At 35.8% G+C, this 14,027-nt stretch overlaps 1 protein-coding gene across 3 annotated transcripts in view; it reads left to right on the top strand.

Annotated features, from left to right (window-relative positions):
• Positions 1-14,021, top strand: part of Vgll3 (vestigial like family member 3) — a 42,767-nt gene extending 28,746 nt beyond the window's left edge. For all 3 annotated transcript variants that reach the window (XM_026783708.1, XM_026783704.1, XM_005345237.3), the window contains exon 4: positions 11,986-14,021. In XM_026783708.1, the coding sequence (XP_026639509.1) occupies positions 11,986-12,029 (44 nt within the window). In that variant the 3' untranslated portion in view covers positions 12,030-14,021. The remainder of the gene's footprint in view (positions 1-11,985) is intronic.
• The last annotated feature ends 6 nt before the right edge of the window (positions 14,022-14,027 follow it).

Here is a 14,027-nt window from a genome sequence, read left to right as displayed (position 1 = left end):
CTTCATCTATTCAAGTCGTCCAGGGCACAAAAAGGAGCCCATTTCAAAGACACATTAGTTTAAAAAAGAAAAGAAAAGAAAAGAAAAGAAAAAGAAAGAAAGAAGTAAGAGAAAAGAAAACCTGGAAATAGTTTCTTTGAGAACATAAACTTTCATATGGATAGGTATTGAGTACCACTGGAAAATAGTAGACAAATGTCTTCATTTATCTATTTATTTCTCTTCATAGGCACTAAAGCTGATAAAACATACAAACACGGTCACATTAGTTTTCTAAAATGTTTATGAAATTTGATGGCAAAATTCTGATTTAAGATGAATTTTGTGTAATCTGTATATTTTATGAAAGTGGATCTTGTCCACAAATGACAACATGTCTTTTAATGTAATTCAGGTTGGAATTATTCTTGCTCTACATTGTAATATTCTGGAACTAGAGGAAGAACTCAGTAAGACATTATGTGTTGAGTGTGTGTAAAAAAAAAGTTCAGTACCTAGGGAACATACTGATTCTCTAAGCCTTCTCTAAATTTCTACTTAGTGTATAGTTTTCCCTTTAAATAGGCTAAACTGTGTCCCTGACTAGGATTACTGTAGTTAGTACTACAAGCTTGCCTTGAAGTGAAATGAATCCTAGCATATCACTGTTTTTATAAAAGACAGAGAACAGAAAATGAGGATGAAAATAGTTTATAAAAACAAATGAGGAAACTTCTGTCTATTGAAAAAATTGGGAAATCGGGTTGCATTCTTTCCCCATCCATTCTGTACATTTGGCATCTGTAGATACATCCTGAAACCTATCCTTGCTTGTTGGCAACTGGTAGTCATGTGCTAGCTGACCTAAGCTACAAAGACTGGATAACTGTTTCCCAAGTGACTTACTAGTTAATCCGAGCTACAGAAAACCAGTAACTGTAATTCAGTTATAAATTGACTAATTATATCTAGTAACTTCTTAAAAAATGTTCACATTTACAGAAAGGATTAAAGATAGCCAAGCATTACTCATCTAAGACACTTGAATATATGTTGAAATTACAATGCTTCAAATTAAAACTTTACATAAAAGAGGAGTATTGCAAGTATGGAGAGGAGTTATCAAAGAACTACATGAGTAGTAACAGCCCTATAACGCAACGGAAAAACAGAGGCACTGTGATATCTTCACCCTCGAGCATTGGAAGCACCAAAGAGACAAATATTGTAGATGCTTCATTCAAAACACTTACTCCATTGCACCTCATCCTGCAAAATACATATTAATCATCTGGATTCTGAGTGATGAGAGATTTATTGACACCTTTATTACAGTTATGGTAATTTTTATAAATGATTCATAAGAAATTATAAAATTGTCTTCAGTATTTGTATCAAAAATACAGAAGCAATTTCTGAATACTCAATCTCAGCATAGCGATTTGAGTAAAGCAAATTTTGATGTAGAAGCCAATCCTAAGACTATATGATTTTTCAGTGGAAGTAATATTACTCACAATTTTGAGTATTAGATAGTTTTGTTTTACTGCTTCCTTTTTCTGACCTAATCTGATTATGGAACTCAGTGACTCAGGGAACATGGTTGTGTTTCCAGATGGTGACTGTGATATGAAATGAACTCTTTCATCTAATAAAGACACAATAAAGATGGAACACTTCAAACTGAAAAACTCACACTGAATGTGTGAATTGTCTTGTGAAACTGATGCAAGTTTGGAAAACTTCTATGACATTGTGACTATCTAGCAAAATCTGTTTCTACTCCAGAAAATTAGCTGTGATGTTGTTAGTCAAATTCCTCAAGAATAGAATTTAGGAATCAGTGATTTTTTTTCATATTAGTTGGGCAGAAAATGAAAATGGTGGAACAAAGAAAAGAGAAACAAAACATAAGGATTTGGGAGGTTATCAACATGTACATTTTGAGAGATTTTTAATGTATAGCTTTCTTCTTTTAGGATTCTTACTCTACATATAGAATGTGAAGGAATAAACACATTGGTCTCATCGCTATGGGCTTATGCACAGCAAAGATATTCTATTCATTCATAGATCTCAAAAATTGTATCTATAGCAAGAAAGTTGGGCTATGAGTTAGAGTCCAAACAATCTCACTGGTTAACTGTGTTCTGTCAGACTGGAAGTGTTGACATACCCAGTCTCATAGACTGAGCAACTGCTGGGTTCTCAACTTCTCCAGTGTGAGAGAGACATTCCTAGACTACTCCACCCTCATAAAAGCCAACTTAAATATTTATACATTGTATATACATATATGTGTGTATGTATATACATATATATACATATAAACAGTGTTCTTTGAAAATGTTAAATTCATGTTCATTGATCCATTTTTCATCTTAACATTAATTTTGTAATTGAATTTCAAAACTCATTTACCTTAAGGATTGCTATATAAATTACATAGCATCTCTTGCTTCTGAAACATACCTTCTCAAAACTACGAGCAAAATTAGTACCATCATCTTTTGACCTTTTTATTTTAAAAATTTGCTTGCTTAAATAATTGCACACATCTATAGACTACAATGTAATATTTTGACAGGCAAGCAACAGGTACTAATCAATAACGAAATTAGCATATCTAATTCTGTATGTTTAGAAACTCTTTTTTTTTTGTAAGCTGTTGTTTTACCAGGCTGTGGCTTGGTGTTTGGAAAAATTTCAAATCATTATGGGTTCTAAGGAGAAATTATTCCTTTACCAAAAGGAAGCTATGTAGGTAAAAAAAAAACAAAGCCAAAAACCAAACCAAACCAACCAAGTAAGCAAACAACCAAATGTATCAAAAACTCAAAACAAAGCAAACAAACAAGCAAAAAACAAAACAAAGCAAAACCAGATAATTCTTGCATGAGTTTCAGTGGAAAATAAGCATGCCCTGAAATGTGTTTCATGGGTCAGGGATTTTGGGTATCAGTAAATAATCCTTTCACTATTGGTCTGCTGTTTGAAAAGCTCACATTGGGAAACATCTAAAGGAATAGCTCAGATGGAGAAATGTGTTTCAGAATTCATTCTTTGGCAATTTTCATCAGCTTTCAAGTAGGCTACAAAGATTTTGGAAAAGAATTCTCTGTGGCCTGAGGAATTTACAGCTATCTTTACTCCCTTTCAGGCTGCCGTACTTTCCTCTTCTTGTTCTATTTATCAACAATATAAAGTTTCACAAACAGTTGTCTGTGGCCAATATGTTCTGAATTCCTTGGTGAAAAGATGACATGCTGAAAAAAAGTCTTGCAAAGGGCTGATGAGAGGCAAAATGTGCCATATTTTTTCTTGCAGAAAACAACCTGATATGTGGGAGTTTCGAGTTCATTTTTTTTGAAACCACAGGCATGCGTTCTAAAGCTTATTTCATGCTGACTTTGCTTGTGCTGTATCAAGTGGCACCTACCATCTTCAGTATTACTGAAGCCCTATTTACATTTACTAGGGTTGAATAGACTCTTCTGGAAAATGCCAGAGAGCAAGTTTGCATCCAGGTCACAAAGCAGCAGAAAACTCCACTAATGGCCCAACAGGAACTGATACATTCAGTGCATTCCATTGCCGAGTCTCTTTTAATACATTTTTTTTTGTCAGTGGAGAGATTGATGACTTAAACAAAATTCATATTAAAATATACTTGTATTTAAGCAGTTTTAAAGTCATTTTAATTTTTTGACTCTTTTAACAATTCATATTCCCAGATAGAAGTGTTCTCTTTTGGAGGAGTGGGCCCTCAAACCATGTCCTCAGATTAGCCCCTTTTCTGGTTGGATGATCTATTTTTTGAATCGTAAAGCTGTCATGGCATAACCTAGAAATCTCTTTAAAGATGCACATTTGGCTGCATGTGCATGTGTTATCCAACAGATGTCTGGATAGTTAGAATCTCTTGAGAGCATTATAATGTGTGGTTTTTGTTACAATAAGTGATCCAAATGTTTTCCCCCTTTGGTCTTGCTTTTCTCAGTTCTGGGAGAAAGTCTGTAGTTTGGAGAGAATTTGCAGAAGAATATATTTCACTTCATTCTTTCTTCTTTTGTTAATTTTCATCCCTACATTTAAGATGCCTACATATCTGCTTTTGAAATGAGTTTCCTGAAGTGGTAAACAGTGTCTATATCCCATATCATGCCTCAAATCCCAAGATCTTATCACGCAGGAGGTGCTCAGCCACACTGATAGTCAAGCTTAGAACAGGTGTATGCCCGTTATTAGAAAAAGGAAACTACTGAGCACAGTATAACTTACATTTGTCACAAGTTCAGTTTTTTAGAGATTGTCTCACATTTGCAATGGTTTCTGCAAGATTTCCATCCAGGTGGACTCTGGAACAGATGCCAAAGGCAAAGACTGGAGGCCCCTCTACAGCAGAGCTTGTGGTTTGGGAGAAAGGAGGGCTCTATGAGGGTAGATTGACTACTTTGGTTCGTTGTCTGGGCCTGGGAAAACAAGAGCAATGGGAAACACCTGGCGGTAAATGGCTTGTCATCCACAGTGTTTGCCTCAGGTGTGCAGGTGTTGTCCTTCCTACCATAGCATAGTAAATTATTGTCTGAGAGCAACTTCGAGTTTGGTGGGTTTTACATTTCTACTCTTCTTTTGAATCTGAACTTAAAGACATTTTGACAAGTTTGGGCAGTTTTCACCTCATTGTTCCCCACTCTGTGGAGTTTAAGCAGTTTGTAAGTGTGCTTCCAGAAAATGTCTCTGTAAGTAGAAAAGTCTCCTTTTGCCAGTAAGTCCTTTATGTACATACTGAAGTATCCCTCATTGTTCATGTGCAAAAATTGTAATTGTACGTTGATAAATGCTATTGAAATATCATAAGGAATAAATGTAATTTATATCTGATTCAAGAATGAGTCTTACATTTTTACAGCTTAAAACATTGTCAATCATTTATGTATTTAAGTGTGAAGTTAAATCATCAAACAGATAAAAATACATAACACATGAGAAAAAGTACTCATATCTAATGCACAAAAATCTTTGAAAAGCACAAAATTTGATTAAGAAAAAAGGGTGAGAAAGTCATAATCACACGGTGTCTATATTCATTAATAGTGAAATAAGGCAAATAAAATTAGTCTTGTTGGATCTATAATAATTACTGTAATAATAGTTTAAATATTTTAAAAATGTGTGTTATAATCATCTTGAACACATTTAGGTACCACAATTAAATATGCAACTATTACTGTCTATATATGTGGCTTCAGCAATAAAACAAATACGTTTTCAAGAAGTTTGCCACTCCTTAAGAATTCATGCAGATAGCAAACATAGTCATGCTTATGAATATGTATGTGCATTTGTATGTATATCACAATGTGTATGCAAGTGATGTATGTCTACAGAGGATTGTGACACTGAAGAATAATTACTATGAGGCCTCCCAAAGGAATAGAGTAAAGATATGTATGCAGTTTCCCAAGATAATGCTGCTGCTGCTGCTGCTGCTGCTGCTGCTGCAGTAATCTGCACCACATTTAAAGACTGGTGTTTGGTAAAGACCATTTCACAGATCTTAAATATACCTTCAGTGTATTGAGCATGACGGTGGAAGAAACTATTACTTAGACTTTTTACTCTTAAATCCCTTTGATCATGATTTTAAAATAAGAATTCTGAGATAGTTGAAGAAGAACATGATTTATTTTAGAAGCTATAAAAGAAATACGATGACGAGACTTACTCTGTTTTGCTACCCACCTGAAATCACAGTACAATTCCCCAGATGGGTAGCTCCAGCTTGTATTCTCCATCTCTCCTCAAGGTTAATAGTAAGGTGCTATGTTCACATAGATCTTATTTAGAAAGTCTTAACTTATATTTAACCTGATTACCCCAGTCCCAGGCAAACAGATGCAGTTGTATTATCATTTACAGTGTTAATTTTATAAAGTCATAGAAATGCATAGGACTGTCTCTGGAATGTCTCTGTGGTCATTTGTCATTCTGTCAACTGGGTGAAAGTTGGGTATTTGGCACAGCATCCAACACAATGTTGCATGTATTTAAGCTTGTAATAAGTATTATTTACTTTGAGCATAGCAGAGCTGGCTGTTTATTTTATTTTTAAATACAGGAATAAGTTGCCAGCTTGTTAATCTAATAGCAAGTATTATTATGTAAATGACTTGTATGTAAACTCTTAATGTCTGTGAAATGAACAGTTTATACTTAAATTCTTTCTTTCTTTTTAAAGTCATAAATAAGTTTTACCCCCATTCTTGGGTTTTATATCTAATTTCTCTCCTCTTTTTAATAGTATGTTTTCCATTGTATAGTTATTTCTTTGATTTCTAGCAAAAACAACGACAAAAACATGGAAGCATTTCATTTAAAGAGGTGTGGTTGATGGCAGTTTCAAATGTCCATGCTTCCTTAGAAGTGGGCTATGTCCATCTAGTGTGTATGAAGGCCAGTCAGAGAGTTCCCAAAACCCAGGTCTGCAGCAGTGTAAACTTTTCACTTCGTTTTATTATGACTTCTTCCTAACAGTAGAAAGATGAGACCCTATTTAGTCCAGACATTCTTTTAAGTATTTTTTTAACTCTTTGTTATTTTCATGCATTGTATTTTGACCATATTCATTTCCCTCTTCCATCTCCTTCGAGATTCATACCTCATTTAGTACCCACCCAACTTTGTGTTGTCATTTTTAAAATTCGTCCCAGCTCCTGTTCATTCCACCGTCAAACTCTGAGCTGTATGGTCATCCTCTGCAGTGTGTCAGAACTAACCACCAGAGGACACACCATTAAAGGAAGTTAACTATCTTCGGGCAGCAATCAGTTGTCTATAGTTCCTCTGCTAGGGCTGGAAATTTGTGCCTACCTCCACACTCCGTGCTGGATAGCCTAGCTATTCTTTAGTTATCTAGGGATCTTGCCATTTCTCCAACTTTAAGTTTGTTTACAGTTGAAAATTTTCAAGTTATTCCTTCATCCTCTACATGAGCTTTAGCTCTTAGTTCCAGAAAGTTATGCACACATCTACTTAGTCATTTGCAATCTGTCCTTTGTTGTTGCCACATCGTTTCTCTTCTGCCCGATTTCAAACCTTTCCCCCTACCCCTTTCCTTTATGCATTCACTATTGTTTATTAAACTTGGCAGCAAGCTAATCTTTGCATTTTTGATCCCTACAGGATGTTCATCCATTTCTTCCACTGGAGGGTGCAGAAGTTCCAGTAGATTTAATAGGATCCCCTCTGAGCCAACTTCTGTGTTCTTCATGGGAGTTTTTGGAAGCTTCAGTATATTTTTACAAAATACCTTGGAGTTGAAAAGAAGTTGGGGCAGGGAAGACTTTAGACATTTAATGCTTACATATATACATTCATACACACAGAGACACACAGAGAGATACACACACACATAGTTGCTGTTCTGATTTCTTATATTCGTAGTCTTTGCCACACACCAACCTGTGAAACTGTGACCTCTTGAAACTTAGAGTAGTATTTATTTTTCCCAGTTGTGGGGATGTTGGTCCCAGTAACCTCCTTGTAAGATTCAGTTAGCGCTGGGACTTGGATGTTGGTGTCCTGTCCAAAGTTTGTGTTGAAATTGTAATTCTTACAGTATTGGTATCAGGTGGGGCTTTTGGAGGAGAGAGTAAGTGACAGATGCTGAGTCCTCAGGAATGGGATCCATTTTCTTCTGAAGGACTTGAGAAAACACACACACACACACACACACGCACACACACACATGCATACACACATGAATACGCACATGCATGCGCGTGCATGCATGCACACACGTCCACATTAGGATACAGTGAGATGGAACCTCTAGGAACCAGAAATGAAGCTCTTATCCGACACATACTCTTCTCGTGTCTTGGTCTTAGATCTGATTCTCTAGAATGCTGTTGGTGAACCTCTTCTGTCAATCAGCTGCCCAGTTTATAGCATTTGTTTTAAGATCCTGAACAGACAGACTGCCAGACTCACAGACGTTGAAATAAAAGCAAACTGCGATGCTCTACCATGACAGTTTTTTTCTGGAGTTCTTAATTACTCCATTTGTGTGCTTGGGTATGGATATTTTCTTCTTTTCTGTGGTGATCAGGTGGTGTTGGTGTTGGAACTGAAGTGAGAAAATGTGTTTCTGGGTTTTTAGTTTCTTTCAGGCTCTTTCCCTAAGTACATCTCACAATCAAACTCAGATGTCAGTAATGTAATATTTTTGTTTCCAGGTTTACTTCTGATTTGTAACAAACAAGCAAAAAGCCATAAGTCACAAGTTTTCTATTTTCGAAAAGTTCCCACCAGGGAAGTGGATGGGTTTGTTACAATTACACCACAAATAAACACAGAAGAATCTATTAGTTGATGTCACATAGCCTATTACACCAACATGATCTGTAGCATGACGAACTACAATGTAATTCTTATGTGTTAGGGGCAAATGTCAAGTTAATGTAGTTGTTTAAAAGAGCCTCATCTTAGTCTTGATGTCAGTTCAGAAGAATTGGGGCATATGCGGATTTAAAGAGTTCAAAGGGGTATGTAAGAACTGTTTAGCATTTTTGTGTTCTGATATTGTGAGATGCTGTTTACTTAGGGGTTAGGTAGACTATGGCTAGTGTCCTACTGCCATTGCTTGTAACCAATACCGTTCACAGGAGGTGCACATAGATCCTGTCACTAAGACGACATACAGTCCCTGATACATGAGAGGACCTCTTTACAAACCTGCTACAGCCATCACTTCCCCTAGTTTCTGCGTTTTTGTGTGACGTTTTACTCTTTACTCTTTTAGTTTTTTGACTTTTTGGAGGGGCACCACCCAGCTCCCAAATAAATCACACATGGAAGTTTATTTTTAGTCATGAATGCCTGGACTTAGCTTGGCTTGTTTCTTGCCATTTTTCTTAACTTAAATGATCTCATTTATCTTAGGCCTTGGGATTTTTTTATTTTTCTCTATTCCTATATACCTTTTCTTTCCTTCTTACTCCATGTCTGGCTGTGTAGCTGGGTGGCTGGGTAGTTGGCCTCTGAAGTCTTCCTCCTTTTTTTCTTGTTCCCAGAACTCTCTCCAAGCTTTCTCCTCATATTTCTCCTCTCTGCTGGCTAGCACCGCCTATTCCTCTCTCCTGACTCACTCTTTATTAGACCATCATGTGTTTTAGACAGGCACAGTAACATGGTTTCACAGAGTTAAACAAACGCAACAGAAACAAAAGTAGCACACCTTAAAATGATAATTCCCCAACACTGCATTCTCATTGAGTAAAATACATATTGTTAAAACATGACTGAGAAGATTGATGTTCTCATGTAAAATTCCTAGTCCAAAGCTTGGCATACCCAACTCCTAAGTATGTTAGCCGGCCTTGTTCTCATACTTTTTATTTTCCCTTCTACTAAAATACTGTATGGACTGAAGAATAGTACCAAAATGGCATTGCTAACACAAAGAAAGGGACATCTGGTGATTTCTGACAACCAGTGAATGTCTCAGAATGTATCAGGACCTAATTCCATATAGATTTGATTGGCATTGGAGGAGCAAAGGAGTCCACATAGGAGCAAGTTTGTAGCAGAGGAGAGTCTCTTCTCACAAGCTTTTGGAAAATTGTGATTTGTGTGTAGACCACACAAGGATCATAACTAACAATTTTCTCTCCATTTTGTTGGCTGAAAACTAAGTGGCTAGTTCTTAAGTGTCCTGAATCACCACTGTAACTGTCTTTACTAGGAAAATGGTCCTGCATTTATGGTGCAGCATATTAGTAGGGCTTGTGTCACTCTTCTTTGCAAAATTATGCTTATTTTGACATTTACAGAAAATGATGCCTAGAAATTAAAACAAAGATTTGATTTATGTCTTCCCACTAAGATGAAGCTAACCCACCAGGATCTAACAGTTGTTTAATAACTGGGAGTTTATAGATGAATTGGCAGATGGATTTTTTTTTTTTAAAAAACTGTACTCTGGAGTGGCATAGAGACATGGAATCAAACATGGAATAGATGCATTTATAATGAGAAAATGATTCCTGCTCTTCTGGTTGAAAATTTGAAGTCCGTCTTAAGTAATTCCATACTTGGCTATGATAAAATGCTTGCATGATCTGAAGGAGTCATATATTTTTGCACATCAAACTAGGGATTGTCTTTATTTTAAAAGAAAAAAAAAGTTAGACCACTCAATGATTGCAGCAGTATTCATGACATGCAGTGTTGACATTCTATAGATTGATGCAGTCTTCAGCTCTGGAAATACTATGTCATGTAGAAGATGAGAAGTATTAATAATGAAAAAAATATTTCTGTAGTCAGCAAATTGTCAGTAAAGGTGGCTTAGATTATACAAGTCACCCCACAGAGACTATGTCAGCTTGCAAATTTTTCTACCCACAACGTTATTTGAAAATGAATAAATCAAATGAGGGTTGTGATACATTCCTGATCTTTTTGTTTTTTTTTCTTCCTCCCTCTTTCTCTTTTATTATCCTCTTCCTCATCTTTGTAACGGGAGTAAAAATTGTTCATTAAGTGAAATGCCAGTAATCTTAGAAAATGGTAAACCATTCTTTTGAAACCCATGTAGCCTTCAGTCAATACTCAAGTGCTTTTTTCTGTGTAGACCGTTCCTTGTAATTCTGATGTGCTTCTTGTGTTCCTTTTATTTATTCTGTCACGTTATGTTAAGAATGATGTCTTAATATCTGCATCCAGTGACAGTGTTTATAATGATATCTTTATATGATAAAAATTCTTTGATAGTTTGAGGGACAAGTAATATTATTTATATAGTAGCAATCAAAATGTAAAACTATCCTGGATCATTGTTTTTTTTTTTCAGTTTCTAATATTCAGTCCAAATTGATATCACCTTTAAACAAAGGGCCGGGAAAATAGCCAGAGATACTGGCACAAATATAACAATTGTCGTTTCTTTCTACCCACATTCACATTTTGGTATTTTGTTCTAAATGACCTAAGAAGCTTTAGTCAGTATTCACTCTTCCAAATTATTTGCCTCAGATATAAAAATACAGGAAGCTGAAAGAGGTGATAGATATGATAACTGACTATAGTAATTGTTTCAACATATATGTACATCACAATATTTTATTACATACATTCAATATATTTGTGTGTGTTTATCAATTATATTTTAAAAAGCAATTAAAAATCCATACAAAATGAAACTTGATGTCTGGTGAGTTTGGGGGGAAATCCCCTGCTAATTGACTGTATCAGAAATTAAATGACTGTAGTAGTCCCAAGACAGATTCACATTTTTCTAAATGTTCTCTTTCATCAACTTCCAATTTTACCTGTCAGTTCAAATTCTGACATTTTCACATATCTGTTTTATGCTTAATGTAATCTCATTTGCTTGCAGTGCCCCTGAGATTTTCCTGAGCCACTCTGAATTCATGATGGGAAGGATGTTGAAAGAAGTAAATTAGCAAATAGGTTGTAGGTTGTATTAGTCACACTAGGGCACTAGCTTAGCAGTGCTACTAAACTCCATGCTTTAGTCATACTTAACCACTTGCTATATGTGACTTTAATGACGTCCCTCTGAATGAAATACATTTTAAAACACCTGAAAATATTAGTCCACAAGTCTACTTGCACTGGTTGCTGGAAGTTGTAACTGAAGGATTGTTCAAATGTTCCTCAAGTTGTTTATGTCTGTTTTCTCTTCCATTATCATTTTTTCTTGAAGTTAAGGTACAATTTCTAATTATAATGCACTCCTAATCCAAGAAAATAAAAGGAAGCAAAGAATTTCTATTGCATTAACAGCATTGTTCTAGTACTTGTTCTTTTCACATATTGTACTCTTAGGTCTTTTTAGAGAACAGGTTGTCCTTAAGTCATTTCTCATGATTGCCAGGGGTTCACATTCTGTACTCAGTTTATTGCAGGTCAGGAACATTTATGAATGCTTTATGTGTATGCTTGTTCTTCATTATTTTCCGTTCTCATCACTTTTAGGTCTTCAGCATCAGGACAAGAGCAAAGAATCAGCTTGGTACTGAATCATGGTATTAGCAAGTGATATTGCAACCTGAATCCAAGGGCCACTGGGAAAAGATGCCATTGAGATTTCCTCTCCAGCAATGGGACACAGGAAAAGTGGATGGAGAAGAGAACGGATAAGGCCGTTGTCTTTAGATCTGAACTGTTTCTGGAGAAAAGAGTGGGTCCTAAACATTGAAGAGAAGCATTTTGTCTGTTTTCCCTCATCTGAGCCTTTGTCAGCTGTGCAACGTCTCATTTTACGCGCTTGTACCAGAACCTGTGTTAGTTTTTGTTTCCTCTTTTTTTTCTGTTTGAACCAGCCACCTTGTCAGAAGATGAGCCAACAGATGAAATGCTCATTCCTTCAGGAAAACCATCGTGTAGCTTTCTCTTCTATTTTTGTAGAAATACAGAAACTTTGATTGAGCATGGAGGGGATATCTTTGAGGGATGTATTTTTTTTTTTAATATTGTAACAATTGTTGAGTTCTGTTTAAAGAACTTGCTCTCAGAAAAGCACTGGTCAAAACGTGTTGAAGTGCAGCTCTTTAAAGTGTCGGGGATACTCTGTGTCTGTGCTTCCGAGGGTACCTCAAGGGTTTCAGCCTTTCTCAGCAGTGGCGCTATCATGACAAACTAGTGCAGCATTGAATTTATACTGAATCTCAGTGAAGATGTAATTCCATTATGGTTCCCTTAGTTTGCAGTTATATAAGTGCAGTTTAAAAAGGCAGTTTCTTTTAAAGGGACACAGATTATAGCATATTTTATTACTTTTATTTCTCCCAAAAGATTTCTTGGAGGTTGACTAACAAGATAGTTTAGCTTAATGAACAAAAAGTCATCTCTCTATAGTCCATCCAATCTTTATAATTGGGAAAAGAGCTTATGCACACCTTTGTTCAATACAGGAAAAACAATGCATTTAGCCATGATAGCTGTGTATACCAGTGACTATCTTTCCTAATTTCTAACCATTCATTTATGGCAGTTTTGAAAGTCATACTTTGAAGAAATTTATTTCCTGTAGTGAATTCAAATGAGTAGCTTCAGGAAAGGAGGAAGGCACATGACAAAGCACTGACTGTTCCTCTCCATTGTAAACTGACAAGTAATGTATTCTATATGTAATGATTTAATTGAAGCATGTTGCAAGATTTTAATTTTCTTTTAAGTGCAATTAGTTTTGAAAAATTGCAGAAAAATCAGAGCGGCAATGAATTTAATTTTATACTTCAATTAATTGCAAAAACTGAGTTAAAAATTGAAAGTTTGAGAAATGAAACTCACATGGGCCACACATAAAAAAAAGTGAAGTGTTGGGATTATTAACCTAGAGAGAAGATTAAGCCAATATTATGATTATGAAGGTAGCGGTGACTGGCAAATCAAAGACACAGTCTCTTGTTCCTTTCAGTTGCTCCCAGCCAATGGTTATATAGGAACTGAGTGTGGTACATATGTTTGTATTTGATAATTTTCTCATTTCTTTCAACCCACACAAAACAGTATGTTGAAAAATGTGCTACTTTCTGTTTTTAATTGTGTACATCGTGGGTGTGAATACTTTACACATTAACGACACAACTCCTTTCCTAACATTTTCCTTGCCTGTATCATAGGCATTACTTTCTCCTCCTTCTGTATTTGCATTCTAATCCCATATCATTGCTTGTATCTACAGACTGCACCATTTCTTCATCTTGGTTTTCTTTAACACAGTCTTCACATTCCCCCACCCTCCATGGAGTCTAGACTTATAGTAGCTTCCACTTGCTGATATATAATTTAAATATCCAGACAGTGGCCTCATTAAATTCTGTTCCTTTTTGTCTGGACATTGATTTAAAAAAAAAGATTTTATTTTTTACATGCACAGACATGTGGACCACAGAGTTGAATGAATCTGTCAAATTCATTTTGGCTTGAGTCCTCCTGAGTTTTGAGACCCAAGCTCTCAACATCACGCAGGTGGGAGATTCATTGGCTGTTGTGTCATCTTGTCTAGGAACATA

Source organism: Microtus ochrogaster, chromosome 2 (genome assembly GCF_000317375.1).
Source record: "Microtus ochrogaster isolate Prairie Vole_2 chromosome 2, MicOch1.0, whole genome shotgun sequence".
Taxonomy (NCBI): domain Eukaryota; kingdom Metazoa; phylum Chordata; class Mammalia; order Rodentia; family Cricetidae; genus Microtus; species Microtus ochrogaster.
This window is presented reverse-complemented; position numbering and strand designations above follow the sequence as displayed.